This window comes from Gossypium raimondii, chromosome 7, assembly GCF_025698545.1.
Source record: "Gossypium raimondii isolate GPD5lz chromosome 7, ASM2569854v1, whole genome shotgun sequence".
Taxonomy (NCBI): Eukaryota; Viridiplantae; Streptophyta; class Magnoliopsida; order Malvales; family Malvaceae; genus Gossypium; species Gossypium raimondii.
The window spans coordinates 38,103,802-38,120,071 of record NC_068571.1 but is presented as its reverse complement, the minus strand read 5'-3'; the positions used below and the strand labels follow the sequence as shown (position 1 = coordinate 38,120,071).

Here is a 16,270-nt window from a genome sequence, read left to right as displayed (position 1 = left end):
ATTAGACCAGAAAATAAGGGTAAATTATAAATATAGTCACTTTTGTTTGCCTCAGATTACATTTTAGTCACTTATGTTTGAAATGTTACGTTTTAGTCACTTACGTTATCGCTTTGTTACGGAGTGGTCACTCTACCGTTAAGTTCCGTTACCTCCCTAATAGTGGTCCTATGCGGCAGTCCAAATGGGTTTTAAATGCCAACTTGGATGGCCTACGTGGCAGTCCAAATTAAATTTATTTAATTAAAAACTTATTTTCATCTCAGCAACTAGACATCCAAGTTGGCATTTAAAACTCATTTGGACTACCACGTAAGACTACTGTTAGGGAGGTAACGGAGTTTAACAGTAGAGTGACCACTTCGTAACAAAACGATAACGTAAGTGACTAAAATGTAATCTGAGGCAAACAAAAGTAACTATTTTTATAATTTACCCAAAAAATAACACAAGTACCACATTAAAAAATGTTAAACTTAAGAACCAATTTATGTATTAAGTAAAAAATCTTTTAATATATACAAATGAGCAAGTCCGTTGCAATAAGAGATGAAGAAAAAATTTATAAATATAATAATCGAATCATTTAATTTATACCAATCAACTTGAAACCCGCACAACTAAATAATTTAAACATGAATATTAGATATGCTATATTAATCCTATGTTAAACATGAATATCTAAATAAAAAAAGCTCCTAACAAAATCCTTTGATTTCTTTCCTGAATATAACAACGAAATAACTTAAACATGACTGATATAAGAAAAGAAAAACGATAATATAATAAGACAGAGTTGTGAGGTCTAAAGAAATTTAATTTGTTTCCCTTCACTTCCTTTCCTCCTCACCATTTCATTATTGTTCTGAAAAATAGCCAAGAAATCAGCTTCAAATTTCATCTCCCTATAATATTCAGATAGGGCATTAAACATTGTAGTTTCAACCTCAAGCTCCCACTTTTTTTTTATTTGTTTATGATCACTTAATGATTCTCACGTCCAACATTTTACGCCATTTTCTTTCAACTTGAGAAAAGAAAAATCTTTTTTTTTTTTTTTTGTTGGCAGCCATGACGGAGGTCCTTCATTTCTCTTCACCTCCAAGCGCTGAGAATTCTTCTTCTTCTTCTTCTTCTTCTTCTACTACGTCTGACGATGATGATGATGATGAAGGTGCGTTATCCTGTGCACCCTAGACATCCTTAAGCTTTGCAAATGGTAATGGGGATGGCTTTGTTAATGTAACAGGTGGTGACCCAAGAGTTGAAGAAGAGGGAAAATTAAAGAAGAGAAGCAAGCAAGAGGGGGATCAATTGTCTGTGTTAGCCTTTCTGGTGACATTGTTCAGGAAATCTTGGACCTCTGGTACCGGAAGGGAGCTTTGTGGTATGGACATCGGTATCCCAACCAATGTCAGACACGTGTCTCATGTTACATTTGATAGGTTCCGTGGCTTCTTGGGTTTGCCTGTTGAGTTTGAGCCTGAAGTTCCCACCAGAGTTCCTAGTGCCAGGTTTATCCTTTTTCCTTTTATAAAACCTCCTTTATTATTATTAGTATTAATAATTATATATTTGGCAGTGCAAATGTCTTTGGAGTTTCGACAGAATCAATGCAGTTATCCTATGACTCAAGAGGGAATAGTGTGCCAGCAATACTCTTGTTAATGCAAAGGCATTTGTTTGCTCTAGGAGGCTTGCAGGTTTTGTTTCTTGCTTCATCCTTTCTCTTTGCTCAACCCCAATATGTTTACACCTTTCTGGTTTCCTTTTAAGCTTTATAATATTTGACGTGCAGGCAGAAGGGATTTTTAGAATTACTGGAGACAACAGTCAGGTGGAGTATGTTAGAGAACAACTAAATCGTGGCGTAGTTCCAGAAGAGATTGATGCACACTGTTTAGCTGGACTAATTAAGGTACATTTAATCCCTCTTTCATCATATCCCTTACATACATCTTAACCTAAACGAGGTTATGGAGTTCAATGACAAGGCAAACTTATTGTAAATAATTTTAATTTTGCATTTCTTTCACTGATACTTTTCAACCATCATAGGAAACTGTTTTGAGAGATCTCAAGTCATGATCCTTGTTCATATGCATGCATGTTATGCTTACGCATACCAACATACATCCTGGAAACATGACTTTTTAACTGTACCATGTATGAAGTTTAGCACTTCATTTTTCAGGTTGTAACATGCTAAGTTGGTGATTGTTATTGTTAGGCTTGGTTCAGAGAACTTCCAAGTGGAGTTTTGGATTCTTTAGACCCCCAGCAAGTAATGCAGTGCGAGACAGAAGAGCAGTGTACCCAGCTTGCAAGGCTTCTACCTCCAACAGAATATGCTTTATTGGATTGGGCCATCAATCTTATGGCTGATGTTGTCCAGCAAGAACATCTCAACAAGATGAATGCCCGTAATATTGCCGTGGTTTTTGCCCCAAACATGACTCAGGTCAGTGTAGATGGAATTTGGGTTGATTGTTAGTTCGATGACTATCTCTCATGGGCCATGGCTTATTTGTATTGCAGATGGCAGATCCTTTGACCGCACTGGTGTATTCCGTCCAAGTGATGAACTTTCTCAAGACACTTATCTCAAAGACCCTACGAGAAAGAGAGTATTCAATGGTAGAGCCTACAGAGGCATCCTATCTGGAGCCTTTTGATGATGATGGAGATCAGAGGCCTTCCATCTCCTGCATTACATATACCCAAAAAGATAATGAAGAGAAAGAGACCGCAATTATAGCTCAAGAACCTTTAAGAGCAAGTTTCAGGAACTATAGTCAAAACAATGAGACGGCAGATGGAGAAGAACACAGTCCCATACCCTCGGTCTACAAACAGATCTCCGCTGAAGATACTCCAACCCCGGCTAGAAATAATGATATTGGTGAGTCAAGTAATTCAAGTCCGGGGAACAAAATCAATCCATACTTGCTATTGACAAAACCAAAGGAATACGCAACCTGAGCCGCATAGATTCAAGGGCAGAACGTTTCGAAGCATGGCGATGAAGGATACTCAAAAACACCAGTTAGACGACCTTAACCCATATTCTATCAAGTTTGGTGTGATAAAGCGGTTGGGTTAACCTAGTATAAAATCATGGATGACACAATTCAATACATGACCCCCTAACATTTAACATTGTAATCCGATTGATGTGATCACTTAACTTTTGCTTTTTTATCTGCCTTCCCTCACTGCTCCACATATTCTGCATAAAAGTTAAAAAACTTTTCCCAGCAAGAATCTAAATATGAGGCTTGTTTCTTTGCTTTGATACAAAAATTATTCTCAAATTTTGGTGATGGAAAAAAGAAAAAGACGTAGTATAAAGTTTGATGCTCCAAAGCCGATACACATTGTGGTGATTGTTGAAAGAAGATCACACCACACACTCCACAGATACTTTCCAGAGGTGGTCTATCACTCTGACTTGCAGCTTCAAGATGTTTATGGATAGGATTTCCGTCTTCGTTTATGGATGATATCAATATTATATAAATTTGTTAATGTGGCTTAAAATATAAATACGAATTTACCTGTAATTATAAAATAATTAATCCAAACTGTCCATATAATATTTATTAAATTTTCAAGTATCGACAATATGTTTCATGTTTTCCTTATATAATATATCCAATATGTATTTGGTATAAGTAAAATAATATATTATAAAATTAAAAAATAGAGGCTAAAATTCTGATGTAATTTTAGAAATTAGAATAAAAAAAAAATATCGGAATAGAATGGATAAGTAGGCTTAGAGAGGCCACCAAAAATGAAGAATAGCAGCCATATACAATAGAAAAAAGGGAAAGTATCTACCTTGTTGTGGTGCCATGTTGTTTATCTCGGGTTCAATCCTCACCTATAAGAACAGAGCACATTTCATGGTCAACTGTTTATATTTTTAAGAAACACTCACAATAGAAAAAATAATCACGGTTATCGGCGATTAACACATTTGTTAAAAAGAAAATGGATGATATGTTGTAAAAAGGATGGTTGAGAATATTCCAAAATGGTGGTGGAAAAAAGAGAGGTGAAAATGACCACTTACTTTGTGCCTCACTTCACTTATCTCATAATCCCTTTTTGTATTTGCCCCTAAAATCTCCACCTCTCCCAATTTGAGATTATGATTTCTTTTTCTTTCAATTAATGGTTTCAAATCAATTCTGCTAATTAGGGTAAGCTTCAATATGTATGGGAAACTAATAACAGTATTTGAAAAAGTAGTTACTAGGAGGCTTTCATGGTGGAACCTGGTTGTTGAGAATTTTAAATCTTCTAACCAATCACTTTTTTAAGCGAGAACGAAATTTGAGATAAAAAGATTGATTGAACTGAAAATTTGCAGCTATATATATACTTAGAAATAGTTAAAATTATTTGGAATTAGTAAAAATATTTTTTAGTTATTTTTAATGTATATTCTAATTTTTTTTACAAATTTCTCAATTATTATCACTTCATTTTTTAATTTCTTAAAATGATTTCATTTTTTATATGTTTTCTTTGAATTAATATTTCAAAACTTGATATATCCATAATATCAGTATAAAAAATATGTATATTCAAATTTATTATGCATGATTTATAAATCATTAAAATATTAAATGCATATATAAAACTAAAATCTCTACCTATATATTGAATGATGAAGATTGAGGCAGATGGATATTTGAAAAATCTGGTTAAAATTGAAGAAATAATTCAATATAGTTTGTTTGAATGTGAACAAAATGAAGAGAAGTGGAGGGTTCAAATTGTCTCACAACTCACATCATTACATCCTGGACACCACCATTTTGCTACATGGCATTTCATCATTGGCATCACGTGGCATGTTATCATTGGTTAACACTTAATTTCTAGAATACAATAAATTTTTTTTCTTTTCAGGATTGGGAAAAATATCATAAAATAAAGTCATGATGATTATATTAAAATTTAAAAAGACTAAAAATTCAATATATATATATATATATATTTTTGGTGTGAAATTAATTGTAAGTTAATATTTCATATATATGCGTTTGTCCATATGTATATCTAATTAGGTTTTTCTTTCCTTCTAGAAAAAAAATTATGTTAAGCTTAAAATTTTAATATAATGTCACCAGAATAAGGTGGTAGAGTTAAGAACCTACCATCCAACAATAAGCATTCCATTTTCTCTAAATTACCAAGTTGTAAATGTTTTCAAAACCGAATTAGTTAGATCGAAAATGGATTGGAGAATAGATGGTTGAATCAGTCAATTGAATTATTTTTTAATTTTATAAATATTTTATTTAATTGAATTGAATAAATTCATAAAAACATTCCAAATATATAAGTTAAGTAGAATTATAGATGAATTAAAATAATAATAATGACCACCAAAATGAGCCCTAGCTTTCTATTTTTGCTTGATCCACTCCACTAGAAGAGGTACCACACTCAACTTTCCCTCAAATTAATACCAACTTGACCCTCCCTTTTTAATCTTTTTCAATCAACCCCATGTCGTTTCTCGTGTCCTTCCTCTCTACCTCTCCCCCTTTTCCTTTAAGCCCTCAATCAACTTCCAATCCCTTTGTATTTTCTTCTTTGCTTTAGAGAAAACAACACTGGAGAGCCCATCCATGGCTGCCTGTGGAAGCATTAAACACATCTTTGAAAACCCTACTTTGCTTGAATCCCTTTCTTCTTCTTCTTCATGGAAGCCTGGGATTAAACCCCTTGACCAACAACCTTCTTTCACTGAATTCTTTGGTGAACTTCATTTCCAGGAAAATTTAAGTATTTCCCACTCTTCTTCTACTACCTCTTCCTTTCCTACATTGAACGTCTCCGGGAGTATTGGTGTTTATTCCCATGGAAATGGTGATAATTGCCATAAGAAGAGTGATAGCTTCTCGTTGAACCCTGAGAGCCTCCAGCTGTGTACCGAAGAGCTTGGATTTGAGAGCTCCTATGGTGTTGAAGAGGTGAACAATGAGATAAACCAAGACTGGGAAAGCAAAAAGACGAAAGCACCATCACCAACAACAAAGCATTCAACAATGGAGAATCAGAATGGTGAAATGAAGAGGTCAAGAGCAAGTAGTGGAGGAGGATTTCCACCGCCGATTTCATGTATTGGGAAAAGTGGGAAGCCATGGTTTTGCTTTAAATCTTACAGGCAAGATGGCAGATTTGTGCTGAAACAGGTGAGGATCCCCACGCAAGAATTCTTGCATGCGTGTAGGGAAGATGGGCGTTTGAAGCTGCAATTTGTGCAGCCTAATGATGAACAAGTTTTGGAAGATGAAGATTTTGAGGATGATGATGATGATGATGAAATGATAAATGGTGATATTGATGAAGAAGATAGTGAACAAGGGCAAGTTTCATAATTAATTACAATCACCAGTAACCAAAAAAAATTTACAATCAACAAATGAAGTTTATTTAGCAGATTTTCATGCAAATGTTATAAAATATAGGGAAGAAAAAGAAAAAGAAAAAGAAAATGGTGTATTTTAGTCATCAAGGAGTATTGCAAATAAACAATTAAGTAGATTTGCAAATTTTCTTTTCTTAATTAATTACGTTTGGATTCACTGCCTCAACAATTTCTTAACTCATAATTCTACTTCAATTGGATAAATTTCGGAATGTTGAAATGGTTTAACCACAAAAGCAATTTCTGAATTTATTCGAGGAAACAGAAACAGACATAATATTTACTTGAAATAAACTCTAATTTTACCATTTTAAATCATCCCTCATATCCAAATATCGATAATGTATTTCTGAATTTAGAGTTTAACACTCATGATTATACACTTGCTTTTACTAATACTATTCTTCTCTACAAGTTAATATATATATATAATTATTACTTGAATTTGTATATAAATTAATAAAAATATAATTTTTACATAAAAAATTAATCCGAGCAAATAGCTATCCAAATACATCCAAATTTAGACACTCATTTTGTAACACCCCTAACCCATATTTGTCGCTGGAATAGGGTTACGGAGCATTATCGAAATTTACAGAACAAATAATAGACATTTCATATCATTTAGCACTCATATCAGAAACCAGTTGTAATCAAGCATAATGTCCCTTATGTGAGCCCACGAGGCCCATATTACACATTAAAAACAAGTCGGGACTAAACCGGGTACTCAAGAAATTTTTCGAAAAATATCAAAATTTTTCTAAGGTGCAAGGGACACACGCCCGTGTGGTCAAGCCGTGTGGCTCACACGGTCAAAAGACACGCCCGTGTCTCAGGCCATGTGGACATTCGAAATAGGGACACACGGCCGTGTCCCAGCCCGTGTCCAAACTTGGGAGCTCACTGGCTTGGGTCACACGGCCAAGCCACACGCCCTTGTGCTAGGCCGTATGAACATTCTATTTTGCTTTTTAATTAGATACAGAGGACACATGGCTATGTCACTTGGCCGTGTGTCACACACGGTTGGGACATACGCCCGTGTCTCTGCCCGTGTGGACGAAATAGGTCATTTTTCTAGCTACATTTCTCCCCCAATTTGTATTCAACCTACATCAACACTTTTGCACATCATCAAGACATAATAAAGTATTCAAATCAAGCCAATATCAAGTCTTAAATATGATATAATATCACACATAACCAAGTATACAAACTTACCTACTTACCAAATACTCATTTGCATATTTAATCCTCATTTCACTTTCATTCATTCACCCATACACACACATCAAATTGATGAAACCATATACATATATATATGTACATCAAAATGTACCAAACACTAGCCATACCAATGACTATTTTCAACCAAACATTTACATGCCATCATTGGCCACATTTAGCCTATACATGCCATTATAGCTAAAATTAATTTACTATTTATACCGAAAGGGCCGTTGGATAATATAATGTGGCTCCGACCAGCTTCCAACCTTAACAAGCTTCTGAGTACTATAAAACGAAGGAAATAAGACAGAGTAATCATTTAATGGTTAGTAAGTTCGTATAACATGGAAATTAACTTACCATTTAATAACATTTAAGGTAAGTATACAAGAAATATCCAATTCACTTGGCCAAAAGCCTAAACACATATCCTCATCATGTTAGCCATGTAAACACATATAATAACCATAAACATGGTTGAACATAGTCACCAAGCAATTTCCATACATGTATGATCCTTCTCATATTACAACATATCATGTAATACCATTTCCATGTAATTTCATGTATATACTGATAACAGTTCGTATCGGATTCATATTTTCTTATAACAGAACATTGCCCTTTGAATCATTTAAAATATCGATGGATACACGAGTAGTACACACAAAGTGTACAAATTTGTAATCCGCCAATTCATATTCAAGAATACTCATACGAGCATGTAATCGGGAAGCTCTTTCGAGCCATGTAACGAGAAGCTCATGTGAGCCATTTATCGAGAAGCTCTTGCGAGCCAATTATCAGGAAGCTCATACGAGCCATAATCGAGAAACTCAAGAGAGCCATTAATCGGGAAACTACGGAGAGCCATTTATCAGGAAGCTCATTTGAGCCAATTATTAGGAAGCTCCGAAGAGCTATATAACGGGATGCTCTTGCGAGCTGTGGTGTGTCCGCAACACATGCAGGACCACAACCAATCGGGAACCCTTAATGACAATGTCATTTGTATCCATTGAATTTCCAATGTTCAAACGAGACTTAATACTTGTCGGATATGTGATCCATAATATACATGACATTTTATATAAATCAAACACACAACAATATTCAATTCAAATCATACAAATATATAATTCAGTTACACAAACTTACCTCAATAAGTGTTAGTAGATTTGTAAGCTACTAATCCGATACTTTTTCTTTTCCTCTGTCTAATTCTATACCATGCCTATCTGGATCTATACGAATGAATTTATCTCAACTTAATACAATTCACATTCAATTTAATCCAATACACATCTTTGGAAAAATTATTATTTTTCTCCCATACTTTCAATTAATTAAGATTTTGTCCCTAAGCTCAGAAAATGAAATTCATACAATTTATTCCTTATTCCAAGCCTAACTGATTTTCATGTATCACAACAGCAGCCCATGTATTTCATAAAATTTAAATTTTTTCCAAGAATTTTCCATCTTTTCAATTTAGTCCCTAAATCACAATTTCATCAAAATTCTCTTTATAAAAATTGTTTATTTGTCAACAACCTTTCATTTTCTACCATAAAACTTCTTAATTCAATTACACTCATCCATGGAAAAACCCTAGTACTTCAATAATTTTGCAAATTAATCCCCGGCATAGCTAGATTAAGCTATTACGATCTAGAAAATATAAAATTCATTAAAAACGAGACAATAATTCATACCTAATTAAGCCAAAATAACTTGCTTGAACTCAACACCCATAACTAGGGTTTCCATGTCTTTAATTTAGGAAAAACGATGAAAAGTGATGAAATTAGATTTTTTCTTTTATTTAATATTACTTTAATCCTTAATTTCCAAAATTAGCTTTATTAATTTGCTAGATTCCATTGATGACTAATCATCCTTATCTACTAACACCTCTAAATGGTTTATTTTCCATATAAGGACCTCAAATTTTGAATTCCATAACTATTTAGTACCTCTAGCTACTAGAATTTAACTTTTGCATTTTATGCAATTTGGTCCTTTCATCATATTTAACATGTAATCGGTAAAATTTCTTATCAAAATTTTCATACGATATTCCTATAATACTGTAGACCATAAAATAATATTAAAATAAATTTTCTTTTGGACTCAAATTTGTGGTCCCAAAACCACTGATCTGATTTCACTGAAAACGGGCTGTTACAACTCTCCCCACTTGAATTTTCGTCCTCGAAAATCTTACCAGTAAAGAGGTTTAGATATTACTTTCTCATTGTTTTCTCGGGTTCCCAAGTTGTAACAACCCTAACTCGTATTCGTCACCAGAACAGGGTTATGAAGCATTACCAGAATATACAGATCATATACAAACATTTTATATTATTTAATATTCATGTCATAAATTATTCATAAAGTCCCTTATATGAGTCCTCGAGACCCAAAACATGTATTAGAAATAAGCCGGGACTAAACCGGGTACTCAAAAAAGTTTTTACAAAATTTCAAAATTTATCCAATGTGTAGGGGACACATGCTTGTGTGGACAGACCATGTGGCTCACACGGCCATGTGACACGCCCATGTCTCAAGCCGTGTAGGCATTCGAAATAGGGCACATGGTCGTGTCTTAGCCCTGTGTTTGTACCCGTGTAACTCTCTAACTTGGTCACACGGCCAAGTCACACGCACGTGTGTTAGGCTATGTGTAAATGCAGGGGTCACACAGCCAAGTTACTCACCTGTGTGTCAGGCTGTGTAAAAAATCCTGAGCATTCTGTTTTGAATTTTTAAGATGTAGGGGACACACAGCCAGAACACACGCCCATGTGCTAGGCCTTGTGTGACACACGGCTGAGACACACACCCGTGTCTGTGCCCGTGTGGACAAAATAAGGCCATTTCCAAGTCTTATTTCTCACCCAAATTTGTCTTGCACCTACATTAACACTTTAACACATTCCCAAACCAATTCAAAACATTTAAACCAAGCCAAATCCAAGTCTTATGCATGATATATCATCACACATGTGTTCAAGTGTCCAAACTTACCAAATACACATATATGCATATGGGCATATTTTATCAATCATGCTATCTCAAACCATTCATCAATAGGTCTACATGCTTTCTATCATTAACTATTTCAAGCACACACATCAAACATGTTTAAGTCATAATTATATATACATATCAAAATATACCAAACACAAGTCATACCAATGGCTAGTTCCACCCAAGTATTTACATGTCATCATTTGGCTAATTTAACCTATACATACCATTATAACCAAAATTAACTTGCTTTATATACCGAGAAGTCCAAGGGATAGTGTGATGTGGCTCCGACCAAGTTTCAACCTTTATGAGCTTTCGAGTACTATAAAAATAGAGGAAATAAAATAGAGTAAACTTTTAATCTTAGTAAGTTCGTATAACAAGAAATTAACTTACCATTCATTCACATTTAATGTAAGCATACATAGTACATCCATAGTAATTAAGCCAATAACCTAAACACATATTCTCATCAAATATATTAGTCTTGTATTTTATATGAATAACAAGAACAAGGATAAGCTCATCAAATATCATATTTCCATGTGTTTCCAAATATATGCGGGTAACGATTGATTCAAAATTCATCTTAACTTATATCAGAATTTTACCCGTTGAATCATTTAAAATCTCGATGGATACATGGTTAGTACACACGAAGTGTACAATACAATAAATTCGTCAACTCATATTCGGAAGTGCTCATAGAAGCACAATAACGGGATGCTCATGTGAGCCATGTAACGGGAAGCTTATCTGGGCTATAACAAGAACTCGTGCGAGCTTATAACAGGTAGCTCTGAAGAGTCATTAACGGGAAGCTCCAAATAGCCATATATCGAGAAGTTCAAGCGAGCCATATCAGGAAGCTCCAGAGAGCCATTAATCAGGAAGCTCACAGAGAGTCTTTAATAGAGAAGCTCACGAAGAGCTATGTAACGGGGCGCTCATAAGAGCTGCGGTGTGCCCACAACACATGCAGGATCACAACCGATCGGGATGCTCTGAAGAGCTATTAACGGGACGCTCGCAAGAACCATATAATGGGGAGCTCATGAGAGCTAATAACGGGACGCTCTTTCAAGCTGTGGTGTGTCCGCAACATATGCATGACCACAACCAATACGGAAACCCTGTATCCAATCGAATTTCATTTATTCAAATGGGGTTTAATACTCGTCGATCATTGTTGGATATGTGACCAATTTCATATGTATAACAATTACATAATTCTGATTCACAACATTCAATTCAAACAAATAAATGTACAAATTTAGTTACACGAACTTACCTTGACAAGTGTTTGTGAATTGTAATTTACTAATCCGACATTTTTTTCTTTTCCACGATCTAACTTCATATTTGAGTTATCCGGATCCAATTAAGCCAAGTAAGCTTGCTTAAGTTCTTTTCTCTTAGCTACGGTTTCCATGGAAATAATTTAGGAAGGATGATGAAAATGATGATATTTTCTTATTTTATAAATTTATCATCTTTTCATCTTTTTCTTTACAATTTCTCCCTTATCTTTAATTAAATTTCCATGGATGACTAATCATCCTGATCTACTAACCCCACTAATTGGTCTATTTGTCATATAAAACCCTCAAATTTTGAATTCCATAGCTATTTAATCCTTTTAGCTACTAGAACTCAACTTTTGCATTTTATGCAATTTGGTCCTTTTATCAGATTAAACATAATATCAATAAAATTTCTTTATGAAATTTTCATGTAATATTTTAATCATAATACATATCATGAAATAATATTAAAATAAATTTTCTTACGGACTCGGATTTGTGGTCCCGAAACCACTGTTCTGATTTCACTGAAAATGGGCTGTTACACTAGTAGCTTCTTCTATTTCATGTTGTTGCCAGAGAATTTTTACTAAAACTACCTTTTTATTTCTCAATTCTTACATCTCTCGAGCAAGAATTTTTATTGGTTCTTCACTGTAAGTCATGTCATGCTGAATTTCAACACTCGTCTGGGAAATAACATGTGAAGGGTCAGATCGGTACCATTGTAACTTAGACACGTGAAAAACATTATGAATTCTATCAAGTTTTGGCGGTAGAGCTAATCGATATGCAACATGTCTGATTCTTTCAGTAATCTCATATAGCCCAGTGAATTATGGACTCAATTTGCCTTTACGGCCAAACCGATGAAGTTTCTTCTAAGGTGAAACTTTCAAAAATACCTTGTCACCAACTTGAAATTCTATTTCTTTTCGTTTAAGATCTGCATAGGATTTTTTACGATCAGAAGCTGCTTTCAAGCTATCTCGGATCACTTTCACTTTTTCTTCAGTTTCACGAATCAAATCAACTCCATGTATCTTTTTCTTACTAAGCTCAATCCAATATAATGGAGTTCGACATTGGCGACCATACAAAGCCTCGTACGGTGCCATCTTTATGCTTGACTAATAACTATTATTATATACGAATTCGACTAATGACAAATATTTTTCCTAATTGCCTTCGAATTCTAAAACACAACACCGAAGCATATCTTCAAGAATTTGAATTATACGCTCTGACTGACAATCTGTCTGAGGGTGAAATGCAGTGCTAAAATACAACCGCGTACCCAGAGCTTCCTGTAACTTTTCCCAGAATCGCGATGTGAATCGCGGATCTCTATAAAAAATAATAGAGACTGGCACTCCATGTTGTCTGACAATCTCTGAAACATATAAATCTGCTAATCTGTCCAGAGAGAAATCCATATGTACTAGAATAAAATGTGCAAACTTCATCAAACGATCGACGATTACCCAAATAACATCTTTCTTTTTCAGAGATAGGGGTAACCCCGATACAAAATCGATTGTAATTCTACCCATTTCCATTTTGGTATTGTCACTGGCTGTAACAATCCTGAAGATACCTGATGTTCAGCTTTAATTTACTGACATATCAAACATTTAGATACGAATTCAGAAATATCACGTTTCATTCCCGGCCACTAGTACATTTGTTTCAAATCATTGCACACTTTATTACTCCTCGGATGAACAAACATAGTACCACTATGAGCTTCATGCAAAATCTTCTGTACAAGCTCTGAATTCTTCGATACACAAACTCTACCTTTGAATAACAAACAATCATCAGGTCCTACTTGAAATTCTGAATCAGAAGTTGACTCACATTGTACCCGTTTAGCTTGCAACTCATTATCACATTTCTGAGCTTCACAAATCTGTTGTAGAAACATCGGTTTAGCCTTTGGCTCGGCTAATATTGAGCCATCATCAGACAATGACAATCGAATATTTATTACTCGCAAAGCAAACAGAGACTTTCTACTTAAAGCATCTGCAACTACATTTGCTTTTCTCGGATGATAATCAATTACCAAGTCATAATCTTTCAATAGCTTAAGCCACCTACGCTGTCTCAAATTGAAATCTTTCTGCGACATCAAATATTTTAAACGTTTATGATCGGTGAATATATAACTTTTTTCACCGAACAAATAGTGTCGCCAAATTTTTAGCGCAAAAATAATAGCTGCCAATTCTAGATCATGTACCGGGTAATTCTTTTCATGTGGTTTTAGCTGTCTGGAAGCATAGGCTACTACTTTACCTTCCTACATCAATACACAGCCTAAACCGTTTAATGACGCATCACTGTAAATCGCAAATTCTTTACCCGATTCAGGCTGAACCAGAACTGGTGATTCGGTCAACAGGGCTTTCAACTGATCAAAACTTTGCTGACATTTATTAGATCATTCAAACTTCACCTCTTTCTGTAATATTCGTATCATCGGTGAAGCTATCATCAAAAACCCTTTTACAAATCTCCAATAGTAACCAGTTAATCCCAGAAAAATTTTGACTTCAAATACATTTTTCGGTGGTTTCAAATTAACAATTGCTGAAATTTTATTCGGATCAACTCTAATGCCTTCAACCGATACTATATGTCCCAGAAAACCAACTTCCCGAAGCCAAAATTCACATTTCCGAAATTTAGCATAAAGTTGTTTTTCTCGTAAAGTTTGCAAAACAATTCTTAGATGTTTGACATGCTCAGTCTCATCTCGGGAATATACCAGAATATCATTAATAAATACCACAACAAATCTATCTAGTTATGGTCTGAAAATTCTATTCATTAAATCTATAAATACCACATGTGCATTAGTTAAACCAAACAGCATCACATGGAATTCATAATGTATGAACTTGGTTCTGAATGATGTTTTCGGCACATCTGACTCTTTCACCCGTAATTGATAATAACTAGAACGAAGATCAATCTTTGAAAACACTGTGGCACCTTTTAACTGATCAAACAAATCAGCAATGCGAGGCAGTGGATACTTATTCTTGATTGTTACTTTGTTAAGCTGTCGGTAATCAATACATAATCTCAATGATCCATTATTCTTCTTAACAAATAGAACCGGTGCACCACAATGTGAAAAACTAGGTCGAGTAAAACCCCTATCAGTTAGTTTTTACAATTGTGCTTTCAACTCTTTTAACTCTGTAGAAGCCATTCTATATAGTGCTATCAATATTGGTGTTGTTCCCGGTACAAGATCTATACCAAATTCAAATTCTCTATCCGGCGGTAATCTAGGTAATTCCTCTGAAAACACATCAGGATACTCACAAACCACTGGCACTGATTTAATCTTCGACTCAAACACTTTAGTATCCAGTACATAAGCATGATAAGCATTACAACCTTTTCTCACATATTTCTGTGCTGATATAGTTGATATCACATTAAACAACCCGTAAAAGTTATCTGATTCAATACAGAGCATTTCACCATTTTGACATTTCAACAGAATATGCTTTTGTTTACAATTTACCACGTCATCATGCTGAGTTAACCAATCCATACCCAGAATCACATCAAATTCATCAAACGGTAATAGCATCAAATCAACCGGGAAACAATAACCCCGTATCATTAACGGATAGTTCTTACAAATTTTATCAACCATCACATACTGGCCTAGGGGGTTTGATACTTTAACCACAAATTTAGTAGACTCAATAGGCAAATCTTTATTAGACACTAAATTCATGCAAATATATGAATGAGTTGAACCGGGATCAATTAAAGCAGTTATATCAATATCAGTAAGAGAGAAGTACCAGTAATAACATCTAGTGCAGAAGCATCCTCACGTGCACGAATAGCATGAGTTATGGTTGGTGCTCGTGCTTCAGATCTTTTTTAAGGATTATGAGGTGGTCTACCTCTTGTAACGGGGTTGCTCGGTCTTGAAGTTTGAACGGTATCTTTTTCAAGTTTCTCCGGGCAGTCTCTAAGATAGTGGTCAAATGAACCACATCTAAAATAAGCTCCGCTTTTCATTCTACACTCCCTAAAATGTAGCTTATTACAGTGCTTGCATCTGGGCTTAGTATTTCTAACACTACCCGCACTTACTACAGATGTAGCCTAAGATCTTGGACTGGAGCGTCGGATACCCCTGTCTCTACCGGAGTATCCCGCAAAAGTAGTAGAACGGTCATGATAATTCTTTGATTTCTTCGAG

At 34.8% G+C, this 16,270-nt stretch overlaps 2 protein-coding genes across 2 annotated transcripts; both read left to right on the top strand.

Moving 5' to 3' along the window:
* Nucleotides 1-805: 805 nt before the first annotated feature.
* On the top strand, nt 806-2,982 carry LOC105792740 (rho GTPase-activating protein 5). Its single transcript, XM_012621493.2, has 6 exons — nt 806-1,174; nt 1,250-1,514; nt 1,583-1,703; nt 1,799-1,918; nt 2,231-2,461; nt 2,539-2,982. Exons 1-6 carry the CDS (start codon nt 1,072-1,074, stop codon nt 2,980-2,982), a joined length of 1,284 nt encoding a protein of 427 aa, XP_012476947.2. The 5' UTR covers nt 806-1,071.
* A 2,666-nt stretch (nt 2,983-5,648) lies between these two features.
* Nucleotides 5,649-6,401, top strand: LOC105792801 (protein FANTASTIC FOUR 1). Its single transcript, XM_012621597.2, has one exon. The coding sequence runs from the start codon at nt 5,649-5,651 to the stop codon at nt 6,399-6,401; it is 753 nt and encodes a 250-aa protein (XP_012477051.1).
* The last annotated feature ends 9,869 nt before the right edge of the window (nt 6,402-16,270 follow it).

Excerpts from the sequence above, each read along its gene's own strand:
- LOC105792740 (XM_012621493.2), top strand. The coding sequence starts at position 1,072 with ATGACGGAGGTCCTTCATTTCTCTTCACCTCCAAGCGCTGAGAATTCT. Across the intron at positions 1,175-1,249 it reads CGATGATGATGATGATGAAG|GTGGTGACCCAAGAGTTGAA; the intron begins GTGCGTTATCCT and ends TTAATGTAACAG. Across the intron at positions 2,462-2,538 it reads TTGCCCCAAACATGACTCAG|ATGGCAGATCCTTTGACCGC; the intron begins GTCAGTGTAGAT and ends TTTGTATTGCAG.
- LOC105792801 (XM_012621597.2), top strand. The coding sequence starts at position 5,649 with ATGGCTGCCTGTGGAAGCATTAAACACATCTTTGAAAACCCTACTTTG.